At 45.2% G+C, this 16445-nt stretch overlaps 1 protein-coding gene across 1 annotated transcript in view; it reads right to left on the reverse strand.

Moving 5' to 3' along the window:
- Nucleotides 1-16445, reverse strand: part of ANLN (anillin, actin binding protein) — a 158670-nt gene that overhangs the window by 9912 nt on the left and 132313 nt on the right. Inside the window, exons 22-23 of the mRNA XM_075315129.1 lie at nucleotides 16371-16445; nucleotides 11117-11289 (exon numbers count right to left, since the gene is read on the reverse strand). The exon at nucleotides 16371-16445 is cut by the window's right edge and continues 33 nt beyond it. Coding sequence (XP_075171244.1) covers nucleotides 11117-11289; nucleotides 16371-16445 — 248 coding nt within the window. The remainder of the gene's footprint in view (nucleotides 1-11116; nucleotides 11290-16370) is intronic.

A 16445-nucleotide genomic window follows, 5' to 3' on the forward strand; every position in this document is an offset into this window, starting at 1 on the left:
AAAAATTGAGAACCAAGGTGGATGCCTGGAACAAGCTACATTTGTCAGTTGTTGGAAGGGTTAATTTACTAAAGATGGTAGTAATGCCTAAACTCCTATACATACTGCACAATGCCCCTGTTTGTATTTCAAGGAAAAGATTTAAAGGGATAAACTCGCTGTTTAGGGACCTGGTGTGGGGTAAAAAGCAGCCTAGGGTGCGATTAGAGACTTTACAAAGGCCGAAGGATGAGGGGGGTCTAGCAATCCCAAATCCGGAATTGTATTATATAGCGGCGCAATGTCAACACCTCAGGGGTTGGTCTGATCGAGAGAAAGATGGGGGCATTAAAGAAGTACTGGAATACATAGTGGGTAGAAGTCCATTGGTAATGGGACTAGAGGATGGTGCGGTGGGGCTCCTGGGTAGAACATCTCCTACAATGGCACTTATAAATAAGACCTGGGATAGGCTGAAAAGGGTGAGAGGGGTGACCCGGTTAACCAAGTTTACACCTATCTGGGATAACAGTAATCTCCCGGAGATTCAGAAAATGGGGAATATTGAGGAGTGGAGACGCAAGGGTGTGATATACATGGGTATACAGCAATAGGTAATAAAGCTAAAATTTAACTTTTAATTCTAAATATTAAAACGACTCAAAGTCTAAAAATTCACCCGTGAATGTGATCACACAGATAGACAGACAAAGACAAAATTTGAGTATTCAATTCCAGCAGGCAAAAAATAACCTTACTAGAAAGATATAAATCAGATATCAATTGCCCTCATGGTACCTTATTAATAAGTGTTCTTTGACCAAAGGGTACTGCAATTTGCACAAAAAATCTGCTTTTTATATTTCACCTCAAATTACTTATTTGGCATCTGACAGAAGCAGGATATCATGTTTCACCCATCCTCTCTGACAGAAAAAAAAATCAAGATATTACCTTAATAGGGCATGGTATACATTGTCTATTCAGCCCAAAGATAATACTTAGAATATGCTCATAGCCCTCCTTGTTTTCTTCCCAACGCGTTTCCTCTTATCGATTCATCAGGGGAAAATTATCATTTGGAGGCTGTAGTATGACAAAAGGTATAATGAGCTACTAACCAGTCTAAGTGGTGTTCAGGTAGAGAAAAGACTTTACTATAGGTATCCCCAATTCATATAGTGATGTTACCTTATCAGAGGAGCATGGAGCCTATGTTGTCCTAGGTGTGCGCTGCCATAACACACCAGGTCCAGGGACCACGCTTCTTATGGATTCCACATAGAGTACTAGAACGCCGGCATTTTTATCTGGTTCTAATTAGCCTCATTTTGAAAATCGCGCGCCATGTGACATTAGTCACATGGGCGCTGAGTCATAACATCGCGTCATTCTTGCTTTACACGTGACCATCGCATCATGAATCACGGTCACATGCCCAGGTTATTTCCTGGTCAGTTGCATGCTGGACCATGACCATATTAGGCGTGGTCACGTGGTCATCATTTTAGCCACGCCCCCAAAACCAGTTCCCAGCAAGGAACATGAGGGCCAATAGTCTTAGGGCAAGTTGCGGTCATGTGACCTCCGTTCAAACCACGCCCCCAGCCCTTCATTCCAAGGCAGTAATGGACGTATTATTATGAAAAACAGACGAACACATTAAAGTAGTCGGCGGTCCGGCTTAATCCCTAAGAGGGGGAGGTTATATGTGGATTAAAGATTAATAGGGAACAATACAATTTCCCAGCTATAGAAAGAAATCCCCTTAATTATGTACATCCCTAAAGTCCCCTTCTTAGTATAGTAATTTGAGGGAGTTCAAATAAACACAAAAGGAAGGGGGGAAAAAAGGGGATGTATATTTGGGAAGTCGGACCGCCGACTACTTTAATGTGTTCGTCTGTTTTTCATAATAATACGTCCATTACTGCCTTGGAATGAAGGGCTGGGGGCGTGGTTTGAACGGAGGTCACATGACCGCAACTTGCCCTAAGACTATTGGCCCTCATGTTCCTTGCTGGGAACTGGTTTTGGGGGCGTGGCTAAAATGATGACCACGTGACCACGCCTAATATGGTCATGGTCCAGCATGCAACTGACCAGGAAATAACCTGGGCATGTGACCGTGATTCATGATGCGATGGTCACGTGTAAAGCAAGAATGACGCGATGTTATGACTCAGCGCCCATGTGACTAATGTCACATGGCGCGCGATTTTCAAAATGAGGCTAATTAGAACCAGATAAAAATGCCGGCGTTCTAGTACTCTATGTGGAATCCATAAGAAGCGTGGTCCCTGGACCTGGTGTGTTATGGCAGCGCACACCTAGGACAACATAGGCTCCATGCTCCTCTGATAAGGTAACATCACTATATGAATTGGGGATACCTATAGTAAAGTCTTTTCTCTACCTGAACACCACTTAGACTGGTTAGTAGCTCATTATACCTTTTGTCATACTACAGCCTCCAAATGATAATTTTCCCCTGATGAATCGATAAGAGGAAACGCGTTGGGAAGAAAACAAGGAGGGCTATGAGCATATTCTAAGTATTATCTTTGGGCTGAATAGACAATGTATACCATGCCCTATTAAGGTAATATCTTGATTTTTTTTTCTGTCAGAGAGGATGGGTGAAACATGATATCCTGCTTCTGTCAGATGCCAAATAAGTAATTTGAGGTGAAATATAAAAAGCAGATTTTTTGTGCAAATTGCAGTACCCTTTGGTCAAAGAACACTTATTAATAAGGTACCATGAGGGCAATTGATATCTGATTTATATCTTTCTAGTAAGGTTATTTTTTGCCTGCTGGAATTGAATACTCAAATTTTGTCTTTGTCTGTCTATCTGTGTGATCACATTCACGGGTGAATTTTTAGACTTTGAGTCGTTTTAATATTTAGAATTAAAAGTTAAATTTTAGCTTTATTACCTATTGCTGTATACCTATCTATCTCTGGTAATAATTTTCTATAGGTGTGATATACATGCATCAGATATTGGACGGAGGAATTGTGAAATCGTTCCCGCAGTTACAGAGTGAGTTTCAGTTACCGGCGTCCGGCTGGCTCCACTACAGACAATTAAAACATGCGATTGCAGCCCAAGCGGCTAAACAAAGTGTGGCCATACAGACTGACCTGGTACTGGAGTATGTGTGTAAGGGCGGAGGAAACACTAAAGGGATCATTTCTGGCACGTATAAAGATATACTACATACCTTTCTGTTAGAATACCCAATTAAAACTAAATCTAAATGGGAGGAGGAAGTTGGGCCGATAACGGAGGAGGTGTGGGAGAGTATCCTGGCGTATGTCCCTAAACTTTCCATGAGCGAACCGGCCAGACTGTCTCACCTATACGTGATTCACCGGGTATATAGGTCTCCCTTACTGATGTTTAAAATGGGGTTGAAAAGGAATTCGGAGTGTCCAAGGTGTCAGGGATCTGACGCAGGTATTTTTCACATGATGTGGTCTTGTCCGAGACTGGTCTCCTTTTGGACTAAGGTTATCCACAAGATAGGAAGAACATATGGGTGTGTTCTCCCCAGGGAACCAGTGATCTGCCTATTGGGATATGTTGAGGAGCTTGGGGTGGAAAATACTATGAAAATTGTCATTGCTAGGCTGCTGTATGCGGCAAGAAAGCTAATCGCCAGGTCCTGGATTAAAAAAGACCCCCCGACCAGGGGAGAGTACATTAAAAGGGTGAAGTGTATTCTTCAGCTGGAACGGGGAGTGTATGAAAGAAGGGGGAATGTTAAAATGTTTGAGAAGCTCTGGTCTCCTTGGCTGCAATGCGGATAGGACGAGTGATGGACCAGTAAACTGATATGGGACGGGGATAGCCGTCTGAGACCTCTGATTTGTATGTTTTGTTTTATTTGTGTTACTAGTTGTTCCTCCTGCACAACGGGATGGTTCTATACTACAGTTGAAGGGTATTATAAGTGTGTACTATATGGGATGTAGTATCGGGGAGAAGTGTTGCTGCCGGGGTGGGGGAGGGGGCGGGAGGGGGAGTTAAAGGGGTAATAGATGTGATAAATTTAATTTGGATGCTGATTTGTTATTCTGTTGTATGTACTCTGTTTTAATAAAAAAGTATCTGATTTAAAAAAAAAAAAAAGGATCCAGGACTCAATGGCCACACAGTCAGGTTGAGGGCCGCAGAATTCAGATGGAAAAACGGCCCTTGAGACAGCAAGTCTGGTCGGTCTGGCAGTGCCCACGGTTGGCCCACCGTGAGATGCCACAGATCCGGGTACCACGACCTCCTCGGCCAGTCTGGAGCGACGAGGATGGCGCGGCGGCAATCGGACCTGATCTTGCGTAACACTCTGGGCAACAGTGCCAGAGGAGGAAACACATAAGGGAGTTGAAACTGCGACCAATCCAGAACTAAGGCGTCTGCCGCCAGAGCTCTGTGATCTTGAGACCGCGCCATAAATGTCGGGACCTTGTTGTTGTGCCGGGACGCCATTAGGTCGACGTCCGGCATCCCCCAGCGGCAACAGCTCTCCTGAAACACGTCCGGGTGAAGGGACCATTCCCCTGCGTCCATGCCCTGACGCCTGAGAAAGTCTGCTTCCCAGTTTTCTACGCCCGGGATGTGAACTGCGGATATGGTGGAGGCTGTGGCTTCCACCCACAGCAGAATCCGCCGGGCTTCCTGGAAGGCTTGCCGACTGCGTGTGCCGCCTTGATGGTTGATGTATGCCACCGCTGTGGAGTTGTCCGACTGAATTCGGATCTGCTTGCCTTCCAGCCACGGCTGGAACGCCTTTAGGGCAAGATACACTGCCCTTATCTCCAGAACATTGATCTAAAGGGAGGACTCTGTCTGAGTCCAAGTACCCTGAGCCCTGTGGTGGAGAAAAACCGCTCCCCACCCTGACAGGCTCGCGTCCGTCGTGACCACCGCCCAGGATGGGGGTAGGAAGGATTTCCCCTTCGACAGAGAAGTGGGTAGAAGCCCCCACTAAAGGGAAGCCTTGGCTGCCCGCGATGGGCCGGTGTCAGATTTGACTTTGGAAAATTGATGATCCACCCGAAGCTCTGGAGAGTCTCCAGAGCAATGCTGAAGAATCGAGTCGGAGGACGAGAGCTGAACTCTATCCTGTAACCGTGAGATAGAATGTCTCTCACCCATCGGTCTTTTACTTGTGGCAGCCAGGTGTCGCAAAAGTGGGAGAGCCTGCCACCGACCGAGGATGCGGTGTGAGGAGACAAAGTCATGAGGAGGCCGCTTTGGGAGCGGTTCCTCCGGCGGTCTTTTTAGGGCGTGCCTTAGACCGCCATGATCGGAGTTCCTCTGATCCTTCTGAGGCCCTTTGGACGAGGAGAATTGAGACCTGCCCGCGGTCCGAAAGGACCGAAACCTCGATTGTACCTTTCGTGGTTGAGGTCTGTTTGGTTTGGCCTGGGGTAAGGATGAGTCCTTTCCCTTGGATTGTTTAATGATTTCATCCAATTTCTCGCCAAACAGGCGGCCGCCAGAAAATGGCAAACAGGATAAGAACTTTTTGGAAGCAGAGTCTGCCTTCCATTCACGTAGCCACATGGCCCTGCGGACTACCACCGAATTGGCGGATGCTACCGCCGTACGGCTCGCAGAGTCCAGGACAGCATTAATGGCGTAGGACGCAAACGCCGACGCCTGAGTGGTTAAGGGCATCACTTGCGGAGCAGATGAACGTGTGACCGTATTAATCTGCGCATGACAAGCTGAGATAGCTTGGAGTGCCCATACGGCTGCGAATGCTGGAGCAAGAGACGCGCCGATAGCTTCATAGATGGATTTCAACCATAGCTCCATCTGTCTGTCAGTGGCATCTTTGAGTGAAGCCCCATCTTCCACTGCAACTATGGATCTAGCCGCCAGTCTGGAGATTGGAGGATCCACCTTAGGACACTGAGCCCAGCCCTTGACAACGTCAGGGGGGAAGGGATAACGTGTATCCTTAAGGCGCTTGGAAAAACGCTTATCTGGACAAGCCCGGTGTTTCTGGACTGCGTCTCTGAAGTCAGAGTGATCCAGAAACGTACTCAAAGAACGCTTGGGACACCTGAAACGGAATTTCTCCTGAGAAGCTGACTCCTCCATTGTAGGAGCTGGGGGAGAAATATCCAATACCTGATTGATGGACGCTATAAGATCATTCACTATGGCGTCACCTTCAGGTGTATCTAGGTTGAGAGCGGCCTCAGGATCAGAATCCTGATCTGCTACCTCCGCTTCATCTTCCAGAGAGTCCTCCTGCTGAGACCCTGAGCAGTGTGATGAAGTCGAGTGAATTTCCCAGCGAGCCCACTTATGCGGTCTGGGACTGCGGTCCGTGTCAGGGACCTCACCCTGGGACCTGTGGGTCACCCCAGGAGCACTTTGCTGCTCCAATTGAGGGGTGCCTTGGGCCAATGATTGAACAGTGCCCGGGGCCTGAATCACCAGTCTGGACTGTAAGGCTTCTAGTATCTTAGCAGACCATTTATCCATACTCTCAGACAGTTTGTCAGCAAATACTGCAAACTCCGTCCCTGTCACCTGGACAGTGGTAGCAGGTGGTTCTACCTGGGCCACCAGTGGCAGAGGCTCCGCTGAGTAAGAGCCACAGGGGCCGAGCATTGCACACAATGCGGGTCAGTGGAACCTGCCGGTAGGATAGCCGCACATGAGGTACAGGTTGCAAAGTAAGCCTGTGCTTTGGCACCCTTGCTTTTTTCGGACGACATGCTGTTGTCTCCTCTGATATAATCCAGGAGGGTATATAGCCAAGAATCAACAGTGCGACCATACAGTGTAATGTATAGCATATAAGCATATATATATATATATATATATATATATATATACACACTTCGGCACTCAGTGGGGCCAGCACCACAGGTGCTGCTTACCGACCGCTCAAAGCGGCCTGCCTGAGCCTCCCTGTTGTCCTCTCCGGTCTGAAGTGCTGACAGGAATGGCTGCCGGCATTCTGTGGAGAGGAGGAGGCCGTGGGCGTGCCCTTGAAAAGTGCGGGAATCTAGTGCCCCACTGTGCTGAGTGAGGGGGGAGGAGGATACTAGGTATGCTCCAGCCCTCAGCACTGCCGTCCTGTGCAGCGTCCCGCCCTTCCCCTGACTGGCAGGCCTGTGGGCGGGAATAAGCGAAACTAGGCCGCAAAAGCCGGGGACTAAAGTTATAAGCGCAGCCGGCAAATAAGCACGGCCGGCGCGGTAGTCCCCGGCGCACTAACACACCCAGCAGAGCTACAGTGTGTGTGGCACAAGCGATCCATACGCGGTCCCCACGGGGACACAGAGTACCTCACAGTTGCAGGGCCTTGTCCCTGACGATACTCAGCTCCAGTCCAGCAGAATCCCCAGGGGCTGCGGAGGGAGCACGGTCCCAGTGCCTGGAGACCGATTAGGATCCCACTTCACCCAGAGCCCTGAAAGGGATGGGGAAGGAAAACAGCATGTGGCTCCTGCCTATGTACCCGCAATGGGTACCTCAACCTTAACAACACCGCCGACCAGAGTGGGGTGAGAAGGGAGCATGCCGGGGGCCCTGTTATGGGCCCTCTTTTCTTCCATCCGACATAGTCAGCAGCTGCTGCTGACTAAGATGTGGAGCTATGCGTGGATGTCAGCCTCCTTCGCACAAAGCATAAAAACTGAGGAGCCAGTGATGCACGGGGGGTGTATAGGCAGAAGGGGAGGGGCTTTACACTTTTAAGTGTAATACTTTGTGTGGCCTCCGGAGGCAGAAGCTATACACCCAATTGTCTGGGTCTCCCAATGGAGCGACAAAGAAATCACTTCCTGTTTATTAACTAGTTTGTCTAAAGGCAGGGAGACAAAAGACAGCACTGATTGGACTTGGCACCGCACCAGCCGCGGAGGTGATTAAAGGAATTTTTATTTACCTAGGGGAATCGTGAAATCAGAAGGGGTTGTCCTAGTAGTGAACACCCCCCTTTAAGACTTTTTTTTTTTACACTTTAAAAAATTCTGATTTGCGGTGTAAAGCATTTGCCAATGTTTCCACAATAATGTCTCTACAGAAAGACAATCATAAGAAAGGTTACCCTATTTCTATTGTATAAAGTGGTATTATTTACTACTAGATAGAGTTTGTAAAATAAATACAGTATTTTTCGGACCATAAGACGCACTTTTTTCCCCCCAAATGTTGGGAGAAAGTGGGGGGTGCGTCTTATGGTCTGAATATAGGGCTGCGGCCGGGAATGAGGGTGCTGCGGTGGAGCGGGTCATCAGCGGCACGAGCAGGCTGTGGCAGCGCCTGTCGTGACCACATGGGCCCGCTCATTTCATATACACGCCCATCCTCCCGCCCATCATCCCTCAGCGCTGAAGCCGGCGCTGACAGGTGGGCGGAATGATGGGCGGGGGGTGCACGAATAGTAAACAGCCGGCCGTGATAACCCCTGGCAACTACAGCCTGGAGTGATCATGTGTGGCTGTATTCACTGCCCCCCGCGCATCATCATCAGCGCGGGGAGCAGTGAATCAGTACGGCATACTCACCGTTCCCCTGCAGCTTTGCGATGTCCTCCTGTCTGTGCCAGTCAGCTGATCTGTGTAGAGAGCGGTGAGCACAGCGATGACATCATCGCTGTGCGCGCCGCTAGTCACGCAGGTCAGCTGACCGGCACAGACAGAAGGACATCGGGAAGCTGCAGGGAAGTGACCGGTGATGGCTCCACACTCCAGCGGCTCTGCTGCTGCCACAGACAGGGGGAGAAGCAATGCTGCATGGAGCGAGGAAAGGTGAGTATAAACGTTTTTTTTTTGTATGTGATACAGAATACATGCCATATACCAGGATGGGGTTATTTATCAGGATGAGGGTATATAGCAGGATGGATGAATGAGGGTATATAGCAGGATGGATGAATGAGGGTATATAGCAGGATGGATGAATGAGGGTATATAGCAGGATGGATGGGATATATATAGCAGGATGGGAATATATACCAGGATGTGGGCATATAGCAGATGGGAGTATACAGCAGGATGGGAGTATACAGCAGGATGGGAGTATACAGCAGGATGGGAGTATACAGCAGGATGGGAGTATACAGCAGGATGGGAGTATACAGCAGGATGGGAGTATACAGCAGGATGGGAGTATACAGCAGGATGGGAGTATACAGCAGGATGGGAGTATACAGCAGGATGGGAGTATACAGCAGGATGGGAGTATACAGCAGGATGGGAGTATACAGCAGGATGGGAGTATACAGCAGGATGAGAGTATACAGCAGGATGAGAGTATACAGCAGGATGAGAGTATATAGCAGGATGAGAGTATATAGCAGGATAAGGGCATATAGCAGGATGTGGTACATATACAAGGCAGGAGGATCATTACCAGGATGGGGTACCTTAGCAAAGAATTTGGGGACATTACCCCCATAACAATGTGTCTGCAGCAGATCCTCGCCCCATAACAGTGTGTCATGACCAGATTTTTGGCTTAAAATTTTATTTTCCTCCTCTAAAACCAAAGTGCGTCTTATGGTCTGGTGCATCTTATAGTCCGAAAAACACAGTAATTATTTTAAAACTAGCTGTACTACCCGGCTTCGCCCGGGTTAATAACTGCTGTTAACAAAATAGAATGTATTAACAAAAATTTATTCTGCATACAAAAACCACAAAACAAATAGAAATGTAATTAAAAGGCAAAAACTAAGCTAATAGAAGCATTTCACAACATATATTTCAACACCACAGATATTCCACACAGATTTAACATCCTATGACCTCACACATACTGAGAATGTCCTTTGTTGCCTATATTAACCAATCAGAGCTCAGATTAACTGTAACTGTAGCAAAATAGAAGCTAAGCTGTGATTGGTTGCTATTGGCAGCCTGATAAATATCCAGGCAACAGAAAGCCCTCCCCCCTGACAGTATATATTAGCTCACACATACACATAATAGACAGGTCATGTGACTGACAGCTGCCGTATTTCCTATATGGTACATTTGTTATTCTTGTAGTTTGGCTGCTTATTAATCAGATTTTTATTTTTGAAGGATAATACCAGACTTGTGTATGTTTTAGGGCGATTATGTGGCGAGGTTGGTGTATGTGTGGTGAGATGAGTGCTGAGGGTGGTATATGTGTTCAAGCACGTGATAGTGTGTGGCGCATTTTGTGTGTGTGTTCATATCCCATAGTCTGGTGAGTATCCCATGTCGGGGCCCCACCTTAGCAACTGTACGGTATTATACTCTTTGGCGCCATCGCTCTCATTCTTTAAGTCCCCCTTGTTCACATCTGGCAGCTGTCAATTTGCCCCCAACACTTTTCGTTTCACTTTTTCCCCATTATGTAGATAGAGGCAAAATTGATTGGTAAATTGGAAAGCGCGGGGTTTAAATTTCGCCTCACAACATAGCACCCGGCGCTGCCCGGGATAGTAACTGTCTCTCCGTTTCTCTCCCTTTCTCCGTCCGTCTCCGTCACTTTGCCCGTCCGTCTCCGTCACTTTGCCCGTCCGTCTCCGTCACTTTGCCCGTCCGTCTCCGTCACTTTGCTGGTCAGTCAGTCTCTTTGTGTCTGTCTCTTAACCTGTCTATGTCTGTTTCTTACCCTGTCTGTGTCTGCCTCTTTCCCTGTCTGTGTCTGCCTCTTTCCCTGTCTGTGTCTGTCTCTTTCCCTGGCTGCATTGTGACACGCCAACATTCCATATAAGGGCGTGGCTGCCCATTCTTCTGAAGTTCTGGCTGCACTGTGGCTCCCAGCTCCATTCGCTTTAATGGAGGCAGGTTTTTTGGCGAATAACTGTAAAGAGCGGGGTTAAAATTTCCCCTCGAAACATAGCCTATGACGCTCTCAGGGTCCAGAAGTGTGAGTGTGCAAAATTTTGTGGCTGTAGCTGCGACGGTGCGGATGCCAACCCCGGACATACACACATACACACACACATTCAGCTTTATATATTAGATAGCAAAAAGCAGACTGTTTATTTCCAATTCTTCCCTCTACACAAAACTTATTACAGCATTCTGTTTCAATTGTCTCCTATTAGCGATCTTGCAGACACAGCTTACACTAATTGATGTATACGTCCACTATCTTGTACGGTAAGAATGAAGCACTTACTTTGTGACACAAAGGGTATCTCTGCATTGGCTGACAAGCGTTTCTCTGTCGCCTTCTCTTTGTGGACGCACTGTTATTAGCTCAAACGTATTGGGCCTTGCACAGAACTCCCGATTAGCTGGTTCTATTTTTTTGCTTGTACAGTTTGCGAGATTTATTCTTCCAATTGGATTCTATAAAGCAATGAAAAGAAAAATGAGCGAAACAAAAACATTTCAGTTTTCAGTCTTTTTGTCCATCAACTGTGTACAATAATTAGGCAAGTGAGTATTTGAAACATTTTTATGCAGATTTTCCAACGCTAAGTTGTATAATCTTGAAGGCCCATTGGCTGAAGCATCAGGCGATGGATATCTGTGTAATGAGGGAGGTACGGTCTAAAGATATCAGCACCTTTATCAAAGTGTGCAGAATTATTAGGGATATTGTTTTCCTCTGGCAAAAAAAAAAAAAAAGAAAAAAGGAAGCAGCAATCTTGAAACTGCTAAGATATTGGGGCGTGATCACAGAATTCAATCAATAAAGTTGTGCTGCAAATGGACAACCGTGTAGCAAAAAGAAGTACAAGGTGTCCAGTGCTCAGAGACAGTAAGGCAGGCTGAAACCGATCACCACTGAACAAGACACAGAAGGTGAAACGTCAAAGTGTTCAAGGGTCCACCTGCAGAAAACGTATACGCCCAAAAATGGTGCAAGACAGAGCACACGCTGACTCAGTCTGCTCCATTATAGTCAATGGCCCAGTCGGCGTATGCATCCGAAACACGTTTTGCGGGGACGGGACCAGTGAACGTAGGTGAAAACGCAATGTGAAAGTGCCCTTACTGATACAGTCAAAGGTCTGTGGCTGGTGCTGCCCTAAAAGTTGTTTGTCAGATTATGCAACTGACAGACTCCATGAATGGAAAGAACATAATATACTGAAAAGAAGCAGGGCTGTATTAAAGAAAAGACATCCAATACGGTCAGTATAGGGAAATAAGCAACTTCATTAGAAAGAATCCATAATAATACATGTAATTTGATGGTTTGAGGCACATAACATGTAAGTACTCTTAGATCCAATTACATGGATTATTGTGGACTCTTCGTCATGAAGTTGTGAGGAAACAGGCTTATATTTCCTTATGCTGAATGTATCGGATGCCTTTTCAGTTTATGCTGTTGCATCCGAGCCCAAGTGCAATCAGTGCAGGAAATCTCCAAAGTTGGATGGTGGAGAGTCTATGCAATCTTTTTCTTTGGCTATATTGGTCATTCAATTGAGATGGAAAAATGTATGATTTTCATTTAGCTGCACAGTTTCCCAATAATTCTGCACCCAGATATTCTCTAAAGAAAGACAAACCTCACTTTATTAAAAGTTCAGGTATACTAACCTAATGGATTGGGCTCCAGCACTGAATGCTCAATAATAAAAATAATCAAAAACAAATTGCCTAATAACTTTACGCGGTGTACATAAGTGACGATGTCAAAGTTTGATACTGTAACCCCATACAATCACTACAAGTACATAGCATTGTGTGCGGCCTAGAAAACCCTTTTCACATTCAGCTTATTGTCACTGATGGCCATGCTGTATCCTCTCCATCAGACATACTGGAGTGGTAAGGTTTATTCATTGTGATTTACGGATTTTTAACAAGATAAAAACCTGATCATTCTAAAATTAAAATTCACTGAAAACCAGAAAGGAATGGAGATTTTTAACTGAATAAGGCACATTAGTTTTACTTGTACCACATACTATATGGAAAATATATTTAATCTGTATAAATCAATTCATTTGCTCCTAATCTGATCACTTTTGAGCCAGGTATCAATAGCATTAAACCCTTCTGTTTTAATAATAGGGGAAGAGTCCGCACCTCACTGATGCGCTCCTTACATAGGCCTGGGAGTATAAAGCATATATACACCTTTGAAAGCTGTAAGCTGAACAGTTATTTTGCAGAAATCTATTCTTTGCAAACCCCTTACACATACATATTCAGCTTGGTCAAGCGTTCATGTGCTCTCAATGGGAAAAAAAAAAAAAAAAGGGAGAGATAGCCGATTATAGACACCGCTGGTACAGACTTGTGTCCTGTGTGAACATAGAATCAGGCATCTGGCAATATGACATGCAAGACCCTTCTTTACCCCAACATCAGTCTTTTGGACAGCCCTATTCATATTTGATGTTTGGCCAGGTCTGATGAAATTGGCAGTATTTATGGCCATCAATAATCATTTAATGTATACAAGAGTGGTGGGGATGAATAAATAAACAACGCCTTTTCTTTGTTGCTTTTGAATAAGTAAGCTCTGTAGAATATGAATAGTTTGTATAGATAAGTAAGAATCATTAAAAAAATTAAATGCAAACTACGACTATACAATGAGCAATCTGCTCCCTCTGGTGGCGACATCAGAAAACTACAGCCGTCATTCATAGCTTTGCCTAAACAGAGCAAAATATTGCAAAGACCAGCATAAAACATATATTAATAATTCAGCACCAAATCTTGGATCTAAAAATCAAAGCAGAAAAAATGGAGACTTATTTTAAAATCATCCCATCCCCCAACCATCAGATGTACAGATTAATGAAGACCGTGTGGTCCCAATCAATCTACAATCACTCATTGTTAGACTAGAACAGAACATGTCATTTTAGCTTTTACAATTATTCTAAGTGAAATTAAACAACGTTGTCATATCTTATCAGAGGAATCTGCTTCTTTCACCTCTAGCACTTGCTCTAATCCTCCTATCCCTACCACCACCATTTTTAAGTGCCGGATTCAGGTCCCTATATTGTTATATGGCGACCGGTGTTCGGCCAGATATCCATGATCAATTCCAGGCCAGGACAGTTTTTTTTTTTTTATTTAAAAGTCTGGTTAGTCCCGCCAATCACAGATATCTGCGTGTTCGCCTATCTCTAATCACAGTGAAATGTCATTAGAATAAGTATTGACTTAAGGGGATTGAATACAAACGCAAGTCACAATTTTTAGGTTTCAATTTGATACATAAAAAACCATGTATCATTTCCTTGGAGAACAGTAGAGAAGGGTTTCACACCGCGCCAATGACCGACAACTCCTGAAGTGTCAGATTAATGCTTCTTTATTTCACGCACAGGTCAAGTCAACGCGTTTCAAGAGTCTCAGCTCTCTTCATCAGGACAAGCTGGCAAAGAACATCAAATCTGCTGTAGGGCGCCCTATACAGCATTAAATACCTTAGTGGTGAAGTCCCGATCCACCCCTTTTTGAAAAAAATCGGCGGGAATCTATACATTTAAAAAACAACATGACATCATACAATGTAATAAACGAATTGTCCAACATATTGCTTTGTGAGAACATATTATTAATCCCAGAAAGTTAATAATACTAAATAAAAGTGATATTGAAAAAAAATATATATAAAATGTATATTCAAAAAACACAAATGTGTGCAGTGGTGTTGTAATTGTCTTCAAAAACATTCCTCTATATATACAAAGACAAATATGTTTCCAGTTATGTCTTTAATCCACAAAGTGCCTAGAACCCCATTACGAGTGTTAAGCCGCCCATGATCCATGTGTCGGGAACACCACACAGGGAGTAGTAAGCTGCTTGAGCCACAGGTATATACAAATTGATTAGTTCAGAATCAACTTATCACAGGTACACGTTTCGTTGTCTTCTTCGGGGGGCCGTGGTGTCACACCACGGCCCCCCGAAGAAGACAACGAAACGTGTGCGTCGGGGGCACGTTTTTCTCGGGTTCCACGTCTACTATCATGGGTGAGTGCAGGACAGGGATTATTTAATATAACTTTGCATATACCGCTTGTTGTTACCTGCCTGCTATGTCACTAACATTTGGCTTATGACCTGACCCTCCGGTCATCAGACTCCATATAAATGTTGATTCCTTGATGTTCACTGGAACGTTGATGCATTTATACTGAGATATTGGAGTAATTTAGTATTTTGTTGAGGAGGCTATCAGGTCATGCCCTCACTATTCTTGATATTGCTCCCCTGATGGGTGGTGGACCCCTGGTATTGTACTTCAGTGACACCCCTTTTTGAGCCTGATCTTTGTTTGATGTACACTTTATTATTCCTTGATGTCACTTTGCTATTTATTATACTCATTAAATATTTGTTATATTTTTGCAAAAAAGCAGCGTTGATGTTATTTTTAATTAATTGGTCCTGACTATGACCTTCTGACTACTATTCCCTTGGTCCTCCTACTCATACATTATTCATTAGGGTGTAGTCTGCATTCAATGCGATATTTTATGTCACATCTTGCCCTCATCTCTTTAACATACACTTCTACTTTGTGTTGCTATAAAATCCCAATAAAATACATTCCAGTTTGTGAGTATAACAAAGAAATGTAGAAAAGTTCATGGGGTATAAATACTTTTTCAAGGCACTGTATGTGAGCAGTGCATGTGCTGCCTGTACCTCAAGAAAAGTGCCCTATTGTGGGGACACTGACACATCTACATATTCAGGTATTAGAGAAAGCATTTGCCTGTTGGTTACTGTATAGATAGATATTTACAAATAGCAAAAGCCAAGTTGGGTGCCTGCCAGCCGGGATACTTAAAGGGAACCTGTCACCACTTTTTTTGGCCTATAAGCTGCGGCCACCACCACCGGGCTCTTCTATACAGCATTCTAACATGCTGTATATAAGAGCCCAGGCCACGGTGAGAACATAAAAAAAAAAAAAAAAAAAAAAAAAACACACCACATAATACTTCCCCCTATCGGTGGCACGGTTGGCCATATGGGAGTCTCCGTTCTCCGGTGCCTCCTCTTTCGGTCATCTTCATCCTCTTTCTGAAGCCTGTGTGCATGACGCGTCTACGTCATACACACTCGCCGGTCCTGCGCAGGCGCACTACAATACTTTGATCTGCCCTGCTCAGGACCTGAATGCCGGCGAGTGTATATGACGTCGGACCCGTCATGCACCGTGGCTTCAGAAGATGGAGGACAAAGACGGCCGAAATTGGCGGCGCCGGCACCGGACAACGGAGACGCCCATATGGCAACCGCGCAACAGTTAGGTGAGTATTATAAAAAGTGTTTTTTATGTTCTCACAGCGGCCTGGGCTCTTATATACAGCATGTTAGAATGCTGTATATAAGAGCCCAGTGGTGGTGGTTGCAGTTTATAGGGCAAAAAAGTGGTGACAGGTTCCCTTTAATGGATACACTTTCATACAAAAGTTATTTGAAAGACCAACCTTTCTTTTTTCATCATCTGGGTATGTCCAGTAGGAAATGCAGTAACCAGAGAGTACACACCAACGTCGATGCCA

The sequence above is a fragment of the Anomaloglossus baeobatrachus genome, chromosome 6, assembly GCF_048569485.1.
Source record: "Anomaloglossus baeobatrachus isolate aAnoBae1 chromosome 6, aAnoBae1.hap1, whole genome shotgun sequence".
NCBI classification, from domain to species: domain Eukaryota; kingdom Metazoa; phylum Chordata; class Amphibia; order Anura; family Aromobatidae; genus Anomaloglossus; species Anomaloglossus baeobatrachus.